This window comes from Apodemus sylvaticus, chromosome 20, assembly GCF_947179515.1.
Source record: "Apodemus sylvaticus chromosome 20, mApoSyl1.1, whole genome shotgun sequence".
Classification (NCBI taxonomy): Eukaryota; Metazoa; Chordata; class Mammalia; order Rodentia; family Muridae; genus Apodemus; species Apodemus sylvaticus.
Genome location: NC_067491.1, coordinates 10128054 through 10145500, shown reverse-complemented (window position 1 = coordinate 10145500; position 17447 = coordinate 10128054). Strand labels below are relative to the sequence as shown.

Genomic DNA, 17447 nt, shown 5'->3' with positions numbered 1-17447 from the left:
GGCAGCTCAAGTCCTTATCCTCACGCACTAACAACTTATTACTCTGCTACTTGACTAGCTCCCTCTTCTGGAAAAGTAATGGTAAAGATATGTCCAAGTCTCTTGCCTATTTTTTCCACTGGGCTGAATGTTTTCTTAAAAGCAGGTTTTATTCTTTCGTGGTAAGAGAATATATTTTGATGTGAATGCGTCTAAGTTTATTGAGATAGATATTATGACCTAGAATGCAGTCCACTCAGTTAAATGTTCTTCAGATATACCCATTAGTCGGGCTAGAGGTTCTCAGAATCTTTCTACGATGTGTCTTTTCTGTCCTTTGCATGTACATCAATTACAAGGACTCGTTTATTTAGTTTTAAGTTCTGCCCAGGATCCTGTGATCTCTCACTCTAATGTCCGACCACAGGCCGGGCACACTCTCCTCCTCCTATTCTTCTGTAGAAGCTTCCATCTGAGCGATCCTCCATCTTGCAGAGCTGTGCTGGGTGCAGCAAGCCACTGCCTCTTATTTTTAGCTTTCCCTATCAAAACTAAGCCGCCACCAGGAGCTCCTGAGTGAGGCAACAGACAGCAGTCTCCACGCAAGCATACGTGCACAGGCCTAGTGGAGTCCTTCAGTGTGCGGAACCACGATGCAGTTCTGCCACATCTAATACGCAGGGCTGAGGCAGCTACAGCGGGGGGTCTTCTTCACTGTCCTTTGCTCTCACCTCTAGGCCTCCAAACCACACCAGTATGTCTACACACAGAGCCTAGACAGAAACCAGTCCTGCACCTGTCACCAGCAAGCTGAGATGCTGGGGCGGACCTTGTTTCTTACCATCCATCCTGGCAGAAAAGCCTCAATCTCCCAAAGTATTCTATTACAGCAGCCGTCCGTGGACTACTGTCCTCCGTGAACGGCTCTTAGACATCAGAACCAGCCTGGTCCACTCAGTGTCCCACGTGAGGGAAAACATCAAGCAGCTTGGCCACGAATGGAGCCTAGAGGCTAACCAAACTCAAGCCTAGGAAGTTAAGTGCACATTCTCCTGGTCTTGCTCTTAAATGGAGACGCCTCCCGGCTATATAATTCCTGCGGTGCTATACACAGGGCAGGTGATGTCCCAGGTGGGTCTTGTCCCTCTGACTCCACTGGATCAGTGTGAGTGCTGTGGTGGACGGCGTAAGAGCTGGAGGAGCTCTTGCTGGCACATGGGGAGGGTTGAGGAAGGACAGTGCAGAAGTCAAGATTGTAAACATGTGATCGCTATCCCTGAAAATGTCCCATATCCATTAAGAAAAACAGCGTAGATACCATTTCCCCAAACCAGAAGACACTGTTTGATAATTTACATGCTTCATTTTAATATTTCAATTCTAAATCATGGTCACATCATAAATATGAAAGAGAAATGTGTCATATACATATCAAACAATTACAGAATGATTTGCAAATAGGTATCGTTTTCTCCCCCTCTTTTTTTTTTTTTAAATGAGTCTCATTATGTATTTGAGGCAGACATACAATAGTGATTCTCCTGTTTTGGCCTCTTGTCCAAGGAATTCAGGTGTGTGCTACCTCCCACACCATACTTGCAATGAATTTCTAATTACCAACTTATCTACACTGACATTCTCCATTATTATATCCACTGACACCTACTCATTAAACTTAACACATTTACAACTTGACTGAAGAAAATAATACCTTTGAGAAGTCCAGAGTTATCGATGGGTCCAGGATAGACATTTTGATCTCCCATCTGGTATTTGTCCCAACTGTCAAAGCCAACATATTTCTTCCACTGTTTGAACCACCGACTATCTACTAGATACCTAAAAAAGACAAGACGCTGGTTAATTAAAACACCTGCAAATACAAGAAGAGCAACAATCCACTTCTGTTCTTCTGTTTTGTAGTGAAGAGAATGTCTACTTCAAAGGATTATGAACAGGGTAATGCACAGTTACAGCTGCACTGCACTTAATACTCAGAGGAAAAACTTGGTTTGTACAAGATATTTTCATGTGTTGATGTAAGAATGGAAAGCAATCCCTGTAGCATGGTACAAAAGCATCCAAATGATAGTCAAGGAAACCCTTGTCGGTTGAACAAAAATTGTAAGAATCAATAAGAATTTAAGTACAATGTAATAAGATATAAAAATGCAATTTTTTCAACACTCCTGCTTGTACCGACGACTTCCCAGGTCAGTACTATACAATCTTCTGGACATTATCATTAGCCAGGCTTGACTGCAGGACAGACCAGCAGTGAAGGCCAGCGAGACGCTTAGGCTTGGAGTGCAGTGCAACCCTGAGGGGATCACCACCCCAACATTTGTGGGCTTACCACACACAGCACAGGAGAAATGAAAAACCCACAGCTAGGTCTGAAAATAGCTAAAGCAAAGGCACCAACTGAACAAAACCTTCTAATTCTTAAAGAATATTCATGAGCAGCCAGTTTCCCTCCCTAACAGTGGATCTGAAGAGTCTGCAGTGCCCCAACCCACTGCAGTTACACAACTCGAGGCCCTCCTCACTCTGGAGAACTTTCTGAGGTAGGACTTCTTAAGACAACCCATTTCTAAAATTATACTTGGTTTAAAAATCACAGTACAGTGTAATATTTTGATATTTTCCCATGAAAATATGACCCTCCCACCTAAATTCTTTTTTTAAAACCAATAAGTACATCAAAAAAGGGAAATCTTTCAATAAATCTTTTTTATTTTTCTGCCTTAGTATTTTTAGATTTTTCTGCCTTGCTTTCTCCTGAGATAAATGTCACACTAAGAGACCTGTCCCCTATTTCATTCATCTACTCATTTATTATTGTCCCAAATCTATAGTGTTTTAATTACCTTACCTATATGTGTTGTATTTTTAAAAGTATTTTATCAGGTTCTACCAAAAAATAAGATTATGACTGGGTTACACTGAAATTAATATAAAGATTGGGGGGAACTGTGGCTTGTCTTCTGATCCACAGGAATGGAATCTTTCTCAGGTTCTATTAAGTGTTAGCATTTCTCCCCATAAGAATCCAAGTTAATCTGTTGGAAGAAACCACTTCATTCATACAAAGTACTTCATTGCTAATAAGTAGTTAATAGTTAGGGTCAAGAAGGAAAAACAATCCCCTTTGCACTTTACAAAAACATCCACATGTTTAAAATTCACGAAAAACCCTTGTCTCTCCAGCAAAACCTGACAAATTCATAGCGACCTATGGTGTATGGTCTATCTGACTGGTCAGCCTGGTGTGGTGGCCCATGTGCACTCCCAGCCCCCAGGAGACTCAGCAGGAAGAAAGTCTGAGCTCAGCCTGGATAGCCAAGCCAGCAATAGACACCCACATGCTATCTCAAAAATCAACCAAACCAAAATTAATTTCTGGCAATTATGGTTTATCGTCCTTGGTAGTCTTTGTTATTTTAACTGACTATAGTAGCAATCCCGTTCATGGGGGGTCCTGTGATACATTACCATGTACACAGCACAGGACATGCAGGAGTCCTTCAAGTGTGTATAAAGTGCTTTCTTCTAGCCTTCTGAAATATATACTACATAATTAGTAACCGCAACACCATTGTGACACCAGAACTTAGTCCGAACAGTCTAGTGTCCACACACCAAATTCTCCCTAGCCTTTAAACATTCAGCTCCTAACTGCTCTGAGATTAAGTTTTCGACCCACACTTGAGTGATTCATGTTCTTATACCTGCCTTATTCTACTCACTACCATGCCTGCTGCGGGTTACAGGGTTTCTCCTTTCTCAGGGAAGAGCATAATCCACTGTGCCCCTGCACCATGATTTCTTTACCCAGTCACTGGCTGGTCATGGGACACTGAGGCTGTTTACAAGAAACATTTTTAAAAGTAAGCAGTCTCATATCCTCCAGCGCTGAGTCTATTTTGTTGGAAATGCCCTTGAGATTTTCCTTTTCTCCCAACCATACAACTCAGTCTAATCTGGACTCTCCTGTATCAGCCACAGGAGTGGTGGGATTAGTGCATGTGCCAGCACACAGTAGGCTCTTCTTGATGTGTTGAGTATAAAACATGTAATGTTGTTGCTGTAAATAGTTTTCTAATTCAATTTTCACTTATCTAAGCACTTACCAGGACTGCTACATTAGGCCAGAAGAAAACTTATTTTTGAGACAAGGTCATCTTACAACTAAGTAAGGAGAACAGGTTGGCTTGGTACTTCTAGAGATCTGCCTGCCTGGCTGGCTCCTCTGTGCTACCACATCCAGCCAAAACCTTTTTTTAAAATAGGACTATCTAAACTTTTACCATTTGATAAAATAATTTGCTATTGTGCTACACAAACCACCTACTATTTCATGTATTTTTATACTATCATGATTAAGTATTGTATGAAAATTTTCTGCATTTAGCATGATTTCATAAAATTACTGTAACTTTTCATTTTTTTACTTCAAAGAGGCTGCTTTTGTGAGGATGGGGATGGTCAATCCCTAGGCCTCTGACAGCACTTATGTCACTGCTGGGGATTTGTTTTGATGACTAGTTAATTTTCTTAAACACTTTCAGCTTTTACCTTTAAAATGGAGACACAGATTCCCTAACTAGTTGTCTTAAATACCTACAGCATTAAAAAGCAGAAATGTGAACTTGAAATGTCATTAATACAATAATTTAAAGTGCCCTACATTAGAAATGTAGAATTTATGCAACAGTATTAACTTTCTATATATTGATACTACAATACTTTTTCTTTGATATTTAACTGCTTTCAGCACTAGTTTCTTTGTAAAGATTACATTTCTCCTGTAGGCGTCTATATCTTCTTTACAGAGTTATGTAGGGATGTTTTGGAAACATCATCATGCGAGAGTGGAATTGTTACATTAGGTGACTCACAACAAAAAAAACGAGAAGACCATCTTCGACCTGTTAGGATGATGAGGAGAAAGCTCAAGAGCTGGTGAGGGTGTGGAGAGGATGAGGAGAAAGAAGAACTCTTGAGCTTTTAGGTAGGAATGAAAAATGGTTCATTACTTGTGAAAAACAGCATGGGGGTTCCTCAAAAATAATAATAAAATAGAGTATGTCTGATCCAGTAACCTACTTCCTATGATATATAATATCAAGATGCTGAAGACATATATACATTTCCATGTTCACTGAAGCATTAAGACATAAAAACCTAAACACCTACATACAGATAATAAAGAAATTGTGCAATAGACACATGATGTGATATGCAGCTTGTAAGGGGGAGGAAAGCCTGCTCTATGTACTAACAGATAAGCCTGCAGGGCTTTATGCTAAATGAAATACAGGTTATGAAGACAAATGTTCCAGGATTTATTGACCTGAGTATATAAAATATTCACAGAATTGGAGAGTAGATGGACGGTGTCAGGAGGCATGAGAGGAGACATGACTTGCTGTTCAGTGCTTACACTCTGTTATACTGAGTTCAGATGAGCTTTGTGTGCTTACAGTTAATACTGTATTTATCACAGGGCAGATCTTATGTCAAGAGTTCTTATCTTAAGGCCAGGAGACAGTTAAGTGGGTAGACAAACACGGACAAGCCTGATTGCCAGACCTTGATCCCTGATACACACATAATACAAGAAGAGAACTAATCCCTTAACTTGTCCTCTGACTCCCACATGAGTGTTGTGGGTTACCCACATACCACCCCCAAATCAGTAATAAATGTAAGATGCTTTTTAAAAAGTTCTTATCAGGATATAAAAGTAATAGATAATGGTTCAATTTGAATGCAATGCAAGCTGCACACTGTACACATGAGCAGTATTTTATCTACAATCCAGCAGAAGTAGGGAAGCAAGGGGCGTACCTGTGGAGCTGGAGACTGAAAGGCACTTACAGTGGTGCTCTAGAGGCCAGACCCTAACCTACCTGTACTTGTCAGAGAGACACTGTGAACCTGAACACACTGAATCCTGCTGGACTCAGCCTAAGGAATGGACGAGTACACGCCGCTCAGACACCCATCTCAATTTACTATGTGTTAGAGCCATATACCTCTCACCTGCATTTAAATCTTCCCGGGACTTACTGGAGAATCCACTTTGCACCAACTCATATTAACACATAAGCTATAATACTTCTCAGTTCCACCTATAAGCAAATCTCATCTTTCACAATAAAATTTCATACTTATTGTGGCATTTGTGTATTTTGTAACCACTTAACATTAAAACTGTCTTATAACTTTATAAGGCTTTTTAAAAAGACCACTGACACATAGATGTGTTTGTACCCTAAGCTCAATACTACATATGTTCTGTGTTTTAGTGTTGGATCCTAACCCAATTCTACATGTGTCTAGTAATTTTAGAAATGTTTATTATTTAATGTGTATAGGTATTCTGCACACATGTATGTCTGTGTGATATATGCATGCAGTGCCTAAGGAGCATGCCAGACCCACTGGACCTGGAGACCTGGGTAGCTGTAAGCCGCCACATAGTTCCTGAGAATCAAACCTGGGTCCTCTGAAGAGCAGCTCTTAACTGGTTGCCTCATTTCTCCAGCCTCATCCCTGTGATCTTTTACATAGCACGGTGGTTTATAGATCACAACTGTGTTACAGCAGAGTTGGTGTAAGTTATAGTTGGATGGGAATATATGTGAGAGGCTGGGAAGACACTGGCAGAATGGTGGCCGACTGAGCAAGAGGGAGGAAGGAGGATTAGGGAAGAGGTAGAAGAGGCTACATGGTCTTACACTCCTGACAATTCTGTCTGATGTCATGAGGACAGTAGGCTGCTTCACTCTGTACTTTGTCGGAAAGACAGAAGTATGACATCTGTCCCAACATCATTATTCCTGTTAGTGGACAGTGTAACTCTAAATTCCAGGCCAACTATCTGGCTGCTGAGTCTTGGCTCTAACACATTCCTGACTCTGAGGACAGTTTCCCAGCAGAAACTTACCTCTCCCCTTCTGCGGAAGGTTCGCTTCCCAACTTACTCACTTCCGCCTCATTCTCACTTCTGACAGGGCTTTACCATCAACCTCCAGTTTCCACAGTCTCCGCTCTCTCTCCAACCTAGCATGGAGGCTGATCTTCCTATGCCAACACCAGTTCCGCATAGTCAACAGACAACCAACGGAAGGCTGTTCCAATTTGACAAAGCTGCCGACCCTGTAAAACCTGTCCTGCTGATTTTGCAGGGTTGGGGGGGGGGGTGAAGGCTGCTTTTTGCCTGTTCCCACCTGAGTGTCAGTGTCAGAAAGAGCTACTCTGTGTGCCCCATCACTGCAGGCCCCCTGGGATTCTGCACAGCAGGGTAGCTCTCAGTGCTTGTTATTTCCAGTTAATAGGCCATACGACTAGATTTTTCCATAGAAACTTCAATCCCAATCTTCTTTACCTTTATCTTTACTAATTTTTATTATCATTCAGATAAATTATTTCCCCAGTGATTTAATTCCCCAAGCTAGAAGCCTAGCTGCATACTATGTAGCAGTAGCCGGCACGTCCAGCGACAACTGTCACCACTTGTAGCTCTCTCTTCTCTTACTATCTAAAACTCCAAGCTCCGTAGCTGTGGCCTCCCCACTCCCTCACTTCTAGTGGCACAAAGTACTGTAAACGTTGTTCGATTTCTCACTACTTCTGATTTTTCTTACTTAAATCTGTTCTCCAGTCTGCAGGTAGACTACTAAAGTTTTTTACTTTGTCCTGAGGGTGGGTGTGGTGGGAATGACTGAAGGAGAAAACACCTGTGAGAGTTGCTTCTCTCCTTCCATCATGTGGGTCCCAGGAGGAAAGTCAGGTTGTCAGGTGTGTGGTGGGTACCCTTACTTGTTCAGCCACCTTACTGGACCCATTGCAAGATTTAAAAAAAAAAAAAGAAAGAAAAATACCACTAGAACAGAGACTTCCAGTGCTTTATGAAAGCAAAGACAACTGTGAAGTAGTTCTCAGGTAACCTGTGGCCTGGTTCACTGCCTCTTTATCCCTCAGATTTCAGGCATTTCTAACCTATTTTCTGCTCTGCACCTTAACTCCATCACTTAGGAAGAACTAATTTGTATGACCCATTTTTAAGCCTAAGCTAACACAAATAAGGATTCCAAGAAGGAGGCCAAGTATGTTGTTCTTAAATTGTTCATCCAGAAAGCAAATACACACTCAGTGATACCTCGGAATGGAGAGGCCACAACTAAATGACCCCACAACTCTAGCAGACATGTGAGTTAGGATGAGCACAGGAGAAGGAAAGAAGCACTGTTAGTCCTGCCTGGCCTTTACATCTAACTTCTCCTTCTGCAGGAAGAGGAATGAAGGACCCAGGGCAGTAAGGAGGGAAGGGAGGGAGTGAACAAAGAAACATGCTAAACAAGAGTCCTGACAACCAGCTTCTCTTTAGCACGTGAACAAAGTCACCACACACAGCCCTTTCTGGACCCCTCTCTTGGCACACTTTTACCCTGAATTTAGCATTTATTATTCCATACATGTTTAGTTTTTCAAAAACATAACTTATTTCCAAACCCAATATATAGTTTGAAATATATTGAATATTTTCAAAGTTCAACTGTGAGTGACTGCTTTTCCACTTGAGGAATAATGTGGGTTAAGCACCTATGTAAGATGCCACACAATTTCCAGATGCTGAGGGTTATAGTGTTGTTCTACCTTATCAGATAGAAACAATGAAAACCATTTGTTGTTGTTGTTTTGATAGTCAGCACACCTTATCTTCCTTTTCTTTTAAATTTTATCACATCTATCCATTCATCTACCCACTCATCTATCATCTATCTACTATCTATCCATCCACCCACCCACCTATGTATCCATCCATCTATCATCCATCCATCCATCATCTATCCATGCATCCATCCATGTATCCTCACTGTTCCGTAAGTGAAGGTACATATACATGCTACAGTGTTCATGTGGTGGCAGAAGGACAACTGGAAGGAGCTGGTTCTCTCTTTCCACCATGTGGGTCCTGAGACACTGATGTCACTAGGCTTGGCTGCAAACTCCTTTACCTGTTCAGGCATCTTCTTGGCCCTTATATAGGTTACTCACACAGTGAGTAGCGTTTGTACCTTTAGGTCATATATGGCAAAAAGTCAGGAGAGAGATGTCTGGGTAAAAAGATGTACATTTACAGTGTGAATAATGTCAGTTATCATTCAGCTATCAAATACAACATTCACTGTGTAAATACTGCTAATTATTGCTAAGAAGTACAGGGAAGGAGATAATTTGCTAACAAGATTATTAATAATAATGTGTAGTGAAATACTGATATATAGTCAAAATATGACATAATTTCAATATATCATACTGAAGCAGGAAAGCCAAAACAACTAAAACACAGTTGCTGGAGGAGTTTGGGCTGAAATGGGAGGTGACTGCTAATTATATGACGTTTCTTTAGGGATGATGAAACTATTCTAAAGATTATGAACACTGCTATCCAGAGAGCTGTCCACTTTTAATGGGAATATTATATAGTATATAAAGTATATAGAAATAAAGCTGTTGTTATGTTTTTATAAATCAAAGTGTGGAGGAGGGATTACACATCTCTATTGATGAAGACAGACCACCAGTTACAGGTGCTTGCTGCCAAGCCTGATGCCTGGGTCCCTGAGACCCAGATGAGCAGACTCCAGCGAGCTGTCCTCATCTCCACATCTGCGCCCTGACACATGCCCATACATACACACTTACACAATAAACGTGTGATGAAATTTTTAGGAAAGAATCAGGAAGATGTATTTGAAGTAAATGTAACACCCAGTAAGGCAGGGTAATACAGGATGTAGTAAATAATTTACTGGAAAGGACAAACCCCACATGCATCAAGTTAGAAGATATAAGACAGAGACTGTGAAAACAGAAAATTCTACAGGTCTCCTATATGGATAACAGATGAAATGATGTTTAACTATTATGACAAAGTTTAATTGGCATCTCTTGATTTCAATACTTTTAGAGAGTGAATCTGAGTGTGGCCCAGCTCACTCAGAGTCTTCTGGGGGCGGGGGGGATGCCTAGGTCAGAATCCCTCCCCTCTCACTAGTCCACCACATGCCTGTATACACTTAACTCTTCCGTTTCTCTACCTATAGAAATAACACTACCCATTTCAAACGTGTAAGAAAACTGTTAATATACTAGAGATAATTTTGTAAACCACACCCACAGATTTATCTTCTTAGAACCAGAAAGTTCAATATTAAATTTATTCAATATGAACATGAATTTTCTAAATCTATCAGTGATAAACCTCTTGACTTATCTGTCACTTTGCCAGATTGTAAAAGCAGAACTAATAGAAAAACAAGCGCAAATTATCAAATAAATTATCTTTTGCCAAAATAAAGGACCCTGTTCCTGTTTTCATGAAAGTAATTACTTTTGTCTTGAATATCCCCAGGCTTTGATATAACCATCTCTATAACTTAAAATTGTCTGGCCTTAAGTACTCTGGGTAGTCTATGGATGCTTTTTTATGGATGCTTCTGCTAAACAATTTTCAGTAACAGTGGAGAATTCATCCTAGAACCTGGGCCTGTCAAACTAGCAGAGGGTAGAAGGGGCAGTCACTATTTTTAGAACTCCTGCTAAAGAAGAAAAAGCAGCCCAATACCCCCCTTTTTGTTTGGAAACTAGGGAGAAACCATGTAGGGGGTCTGAGGAGATAGTCACTTAGGGTAAAGACCTTCGTGGGCCTGAGGAGCTGTGTCCTCTCTGCAGAGCTGTGCTGGAGAAGGAGGCAGGCAGTAGAATCCCCAGAAGCATGGGCTAGCCATCCTGGCCTGCACAGAGATGTACAGCCCATGTCAGGGGGAGGTAAGGACCACCTCCCATGCTGTTCTCCCACCCATGTGCACTCGTGGCATTCACATGTCCCCATTTACTCTCATAAACAAACAAACAAACAAGTCCATTTAAACCTGAGTGATGAAGGAAGCCACTGCAAACAGTAATCAAATACATATTACAAATTCCTAAAGGAGTTTTCTACCTTATTTCACAATCTGAATTTATTTCTGAAGCGCAATTCTTGATGCCTTCCTTATATACTATAATGTGTACTAAAACCCATGGACAGTTAGTTGCTAGTCTTATCTGAGGTGTCTTTAGTAGTGATTTTTGTCTGTTAGAACTAGATGATAAAATTTAAGGATGTTGTTATCTCCCCACTTAAAGACTAGATAAGAAAGCCTAAAGAAGAAACTTGAGGGGAATAACTAAGACAGACTATGAATTGAAAGAAAACAGAAAGGACAAGCTGGAATAACAGTACTGAAGGAAAACAAACAAAAACAAACAAACAAAAAAACAGAAACCAAACCCCCAGCAATTGGAAACTTTCTGTGTGAGAACTAAGAAGAAAACAGAATAGGCACTGCCTGGATTACATTTAATAGTAACAGCATCAAATTACTGAGGGGGAAATGACAGCACCTATGATTTTAGAATTACAACCTCGTATTTAAACAAACTCAGACATCCACCAGAGTTAAGGGCACACTCTTGAAGACACTGAAAACAGTGGCTGGCTCAGCCTAAGCAAGTCAATAAACGCTCATCTGCAGAGGCATTATCACGTGAGCCACTCCTCTCAAATCCCTCACCTACAGGAAAGATAGACAGAGACATTTTTGGCTGCCTGTTTTACGGATGGATTAAGATGCTTACATTCAGCCTGTATCGATTGTTTTTAAGAAGCCCCTTTTACTTGTTGGTCCACACAATTCTCCAGGTGACACTCATGTGAGACAGGCGTATGCCGCGATGAAGACAGCACCACACACCGCTCAGCGGCCACGGAGCTGTGAGGCCTGCCGGATCTTCAGCACATTCCTGACATGGTAACATGGTTACGCCTACACCTTCTTAAAAATGTTTCTTTTGACTTTACAAGTTCATTAAAACAGTACTAAATTTTTTTCAGTTGGTAATTATGGATCATAAACTATATATTTTTTTTAATGTTAGGCTCTTCATAAGAACTTAATATGTAGTGGCAATAAACAAATGCTTTTAAAATACAGACAGAATACTAAAAATACTTGACAAGACCTTACTACTATGTTTCTTGTGATATTTCTGTAAAATAGTGAGAATGGGCCTCATCACCTGTAATATAAATTTATGATTACTGATAATTAAAATTTGAAAGCCTGTTATCAGTAACGATCAAGAATAATTTGGTCTCAAGAGCTTTCAAATAAAATGACAATTGTCCTTTATGTTCAGTTATTTGCCTGTCAATCTCTAACTATTATTTAATTTCCAGAAGCAAGATGCTAAGATATTCTACATACTCCATCACATCTAAACGAACAGCCACACGAGACAAGTGTGGGATAAAAATGCTGGAATTCGGTTGCTAAATATAAAATGGGCTTTCTTTAAATTAGGAAAAGAAGTATTCTTTTCCTTAAAATAGAACTATTTTAAATAAATCTTTAAGAATAAGAGGCAGTTTAGAATGGTGATTTGAGGGCATGAAACTAAGATCCAAACCAGTTGTCAAATTCCAACAGTCGCGTGGAGGTCTCTGGGTCTAGGCTTCCTATTCTGTCCAATGGGAGCCTTGCAAGCTAATATTTTCTTAATACACAAGCAAGACAGTAACTGTCACAAAAACAACTCTATTAAAAAAAAAAAAACCAAAAAACCATTTAATACTCTGAATGTACTAATGGGGAAATTGCATAATTTGGCAGAAACAAGGCAGAAACAAGAAGCCTGACAGTCACAAAATAAATCACTGAATACCTCTACATCTAAGCCCAACAGGCCTCATTGGCCCTTGGTTCTCTAGGAAGCTTATGGTCAGGAGTTAAAGAAGTAAACTTCTCTACTATTTTAAGCATCTAAAATAAGACTATGCTTTAATGTGACTATTTTCTATTTTAATTTTTGCTAATATTTCAAAGTTTTGCTTTCTATGTTCATTTCCTGTGATATAATATATGCCCTACTTGGTGGCAAACACAACTAGCTTCTTTTGTAAGTACGTGTTTTGGAATTTATGTCAATGGTGTCTTTAGTAATTTATGTCAATGGTGTCTTTAGTAACCAAGCACATTTCTTTTAGTGTCTAGTCAGATTATCCTGTTAGACTCAAAGGTTCATAAACTTAATCAATTAAAACCTCAAAGGTTGCTAGGTAAGACAGAAGGAATGGAGAAAAGCTCTAAACACTGAAATCAATGTCTCCTGTCCAAACATCAGTAATCAGATTCTTTGGAAATGTATTGAAACAAAAATACAGACATGCTACACAACGAACCACCAAAGTAAGGCTACTCTTCAAAATTACCTTAAATGTACTAGACTTACTAGGGGCTGTATAAATACAACAAACAACACAGCTATTTTGGTTAACAACAAATTATCAAACATAGCACAAAATGACTGATAATAATTATTAGACATAATTTAGAAAAACTTGAAGGAATTATTTTGATGATGATGTACACATCTATTCATAACAGGTCTATTTTGAAAGCCACCTCAAAAGGGAACATTTTACATCCCACACCTTTCCCTGTACTTCATTCACGGCCACTCCTTAGGATCCTCCCAGGACACCATCACCATGTGGATCCTAAAGGTGTCTTTAATTCATCCTAAGCTAAACTTGAGTTTCTCAATTCTTTTTTCTGAATTTCCTAAATTCTAATTTAACTTTGTTTATGGTTTCCTCACTGTCTTGTCAGAACGGAAAGAGATCACCAATGTGCCCTGTCAATTAGTGGCCCTTGGCTACCTCACCTCTCACAGGAACAACTCTTGTATCAACGTCTATGTACTTCTTACTACACATCCAGTACCAGTTATACAGAATGGTTCTTTTCCTCAGTACAAATTGTGTACTCAGTTTGTAGTAAAAAAAATACCACCCATAAACAAATAAACAGAAATGGGTATTCATGAAGACCCAAATCTTTACATTTGCCTAGGCAGTCGAGTTAGTTTGCAAAGTTATCAAGAGCTAATTGGGTGAAATTTAACACACCTGACTATAATTTCAAAAATCCGTACGAAGGCTTCCAGATTATGGTAAGCCTATTTCTTTTTTTTTTTTCTTAGCAATAGATTCAGCATGAAGGACTATATTAAAAAGTAGATCATTAGGAAGGTTGAGAACCACTGATTTGCACAATAGAAAATTAACAGGGAGGTAAAACTTGCATTTTTAGCTGCTGCCTACAAATTGGACTTCAATTTCCTTCTTGAAATTAAGGCACTGTAATAACTCAAATACAGACTTAACTTCTACATTTTACCCTGGTTTATGGTAACTGTCAAGAAAAATATACTCAGTAAAAAATAACCAACTTTAAAAGTAGTTGAATATCCACAATACACATATTTCTTAAATCACATATCACCATGAACTCAAAACAAAAACATCTGTGAGAAAAATATCCACATGTTAAAAAGATTTCTATTTTATCAGTAGCCATGATTATATTTTTATGAAGCAATAAATGCATGAATTAGTTTTTAAAAAAATGTTCTTCAATATACCAGAGAGAAGAAGCTTGAATTTATCTGTTAAGATGGCACAGGCCAAGGAAAGCATAGGTGTTCTAGGGAATGCCCAATTTCTCCTCAGCAATAAACTCGGTAAGGAAAAGAAAAATAGAATATAAGCAATAATGACTTAAGTTGCTGCAGCGCTGTAATCAACAAGTGTGTTTTACATCATCAAGGGTCTTAATTACACAAACTGTATGTGACCTTACAAACTAAGGATGGAAGTACTTAAATTCAGGTCTCCAAGGTGTCACCTATTTGCTAACTCGAAAATGATTCCAGCCCCATGGCACTTGTCTGGAATTAATGGCAGAAATAAGTAGATTACTAAAACGTAGTATTTCATGAATAACAGATATTTCAGAATATTTAACTGAATTAACATAGAACAAACACAATAAAATTGTTATTGTTCATTGAACAGCCAGAGATGCGGAGGTTCAATGGCTTAGATGAATTTGCTTCCAAGTCACACTGCAAAGGATTGAGGTGGACATGTGAATAAATCAGGTCTAAGTCTCTTCCCATCACGCCACACTAGAGTGCCTAACAATTAGCACTTGAGAACTGTGAATAAATCAGGTCTAAAGTCTCTTCCCATTAGCCACACTGGAGTACCTAACAAGCACTTGAAAAGCTATAGTAAACCACTAGTATACGGCGACAGAAGGAAGGAAAAGTAACTTAAAAAAGAAATAAAAATAAAAAAGAACGCACACAGGCACACTGCCCTTCCCCTAATACAGTACTTTCCCTTTATTTAAATAATTCTGTAAGTCAACTGCTTTGGCTGACAAGTGTTAAATTTTGTACATGCTTCCTCTAGTATTTAGGTACAGGTACAGTACCCTCCCCCCGCCTTTTTTTTTTTTTTTTTTGGTATTTTACAAGTTTGAATATTAGCAAGCTTGTAAGCTTCAAGCGGACTTATCTACTTTTTGCAGGCCTACGTTATCCTTCAAACCGGAGGGAAGGGCTGCACTTCAACAGAAGCGCTGCGGGCTCCTATCGAGCCAGGGGCAAAGCACAGGACCACGTGGTGTCTCTCAAAAACCCAAGGTCCCTACACCGCTCCCTCCTTTTTGACAAGGAAGTGGAAATTAGGGGTTTCCTTCTCAGTGGGAGCCCCGACACAGACTACCTGTGTGGTCCCCGCCCCGCAAAACATCCTGAAGCGCGGGGTCCCGGAAGACTACGAGGATCAGAATAATGGGGAACTCTTGGGTGCGGACGACGCCGGCCAAGGAGTGACCGGAGAAGCGCGGCGAGCGAGGCGGAGCGGTGGGACCGGGATCTGTCAAAAACAGCGGCAGGCTCACGCCGAACCACTGCACCCGAGCGAGCTCCGCCAAGGCCCGAAGTGGGAGCGGCACTGCCGGAGGGAGGAGGACCGGGAGCCCCGCGAGCCCCGGCCGCCGCTTCCGCGCAGCTCCCGGGCGCGCACCGCCCACCGCGAGCCCCGGCCCTCTGCGCCGGTCCAACCTTTGCCCCCAAAATCTGCTGCCCGGGCGGCCGCCGCCGCCGCCGGACCTGTCCGCACCTGTCACCAGCCGGCGACACCAGCCCGCCGCTCCCGCCCAGCTCTCCGCCAGCCTCGGGCCCCCGCGGGCCCCACGACCCCGTTCCCTACCAGGTGTCCCCTTTTCGGAGCGAGGTTTTGAGCAGCGTCGCGATGTCAGAACGCTGGGTGTCCAGGTCCGCCGCTCCGCCTTCCGCCATCTTCTTCCACTAGCGGCAGCGGAGGCGGCAGCGACGGCGGCGGCACGCCCCGGAGCATTGTGGGAATGGCGTCCGCGGCCCCGCCCCGCCGGCAGGTCTGTACCAAATGGGACGCGAGGGCGGGGGGCGGGGGGCGTGGCTCGGCGGGGAGCGCGCTGTGTGCGCGCCTGCGCTCTGCTAACCCTTCGGGTCCCCGCGCGCCCCGCACTACGGCGTGGTCCGCCCGAGACCTCTGAGTTTGCACGGTTCTCGCCGGGCGCCGCGCTTTCTCTCCCTGCCTTTGCCCTGGCCGGACTCTCCTTGCCATGCTGGCCCCTCTCTTGCCGCAGCCGCCTCCAAACCGATTTTTGCGGGTTCACTCCTGCTGGAGGGCGGGGCCGGCTGGGAGATGGCAGAAAGCGCGCAGTTCCGTGACTTGGGGCTTTTCCTTTCCAGCCGCAGAGCCCAAGCCCACTGAATATTGGCACAAAGAAGGCTCTGAAACCTAAGGTTTGGGCGCAGTGCCCTTCCTAGGTTCCTCCCAGCTCTCCCATGCTTGCTGTCTCTAGGGTCCTTTTCTACCTTTCATAAGCTCTTTGTGACGCCTCCTAGCGCGCACGGACACACACACACACCCGTAGCTGCAGTGCAAAACATGTCCCAGTTTCTAGGTGAACAGGCAGTTAAAAAGATGTATTTAATAAGGCCAGGTACTAAAGGGGTTAGAATCGTGGGAGAAACCTCATCAGGGTCAAATTATCATTTCCCTAGATTAATTTGCATGGTGTATATGCCTGAAGTTAGACTCGATAATACAAGCCACATTTGAAGGCAACAATTACAAACGGGGAAATAGAGCCTCTTAAAAATCAAATACCAAGGTCACACACGGCAACTGGAAATGCAAGGTTTTCACCTAGTTTTCAAATCCCGAGTACTCAGTACCTCCATGAAAGATTGAATTAAGATCTAAATTCCATAAGAGCTGGAACTAAGTTCTTTTTATAATTTGGCTTGTGTGTGTGCGCGCGCGCACTGCGGTTTAATTTCTATACCTGTGTCTAGTACCATTCTACACCATTTGAGGCAAATGTTTCAAAATTAACTGAGGCAAAACTGCCTCAGTTTTAGAAGCAAAACTGCTTCTAAGATTGAAGACAGCCACCCCAGTATAGCGGTAGGTGACAAGTTAAAAGATGGGCAATGGTCTCTCAATT

The 17447-nt window shown here is 41.6% G+C and overlaps 2 protein-coding genes across 3 annotated transcripts in view; one reads left to right on the top strand and one right to left on the bottom strand.

Moving 5' to 3' along the window:
• The window catches only part of Usp15 (ubiquitin specific peptidase 15), a 91502-nt gene extending 75183 nt beyond the window's left edge, over window positions 1-16319 (bottom strand). For both annotated transcript variants that reach the window (XM_052165797.1, XM_052165798.1), the window contains exons 1-2: window positions 16163-16319; window positions 1691-1818 (exon numbers count right to left, since the gene is read on the bottom strand). In XM_052165797.1, coding sequence (XP_052021757.1) covers window positions 1691-1818; window positions 16163-16251 — 217 coding nt within the window. In that variant the 5' untranslated portion in view covers window positions 16252-16319. The remainder of the gene's footprint in view (window positions 1-1690; window positions 1819-16162) is intronic.
• LOC127671119 (uncharacterized) lies at window positions 11663-16193 on the top strand. The gene is made up of 2 exons (XM_052165799.1): window positions 11663-11849; window positions 15477-16193. The coding sequence occupies exons 1-2, from the start codon at window positions 11847-11849 to the stop codon at window positions 16191-16193; spliced, it is 720 nt and encodes a 239-aa protein (XP_052021759.1). The 5' UTR covers window positions 11663-11846.
• Window positions 16320-17447: the final 1128 nt, after the last annotated feature.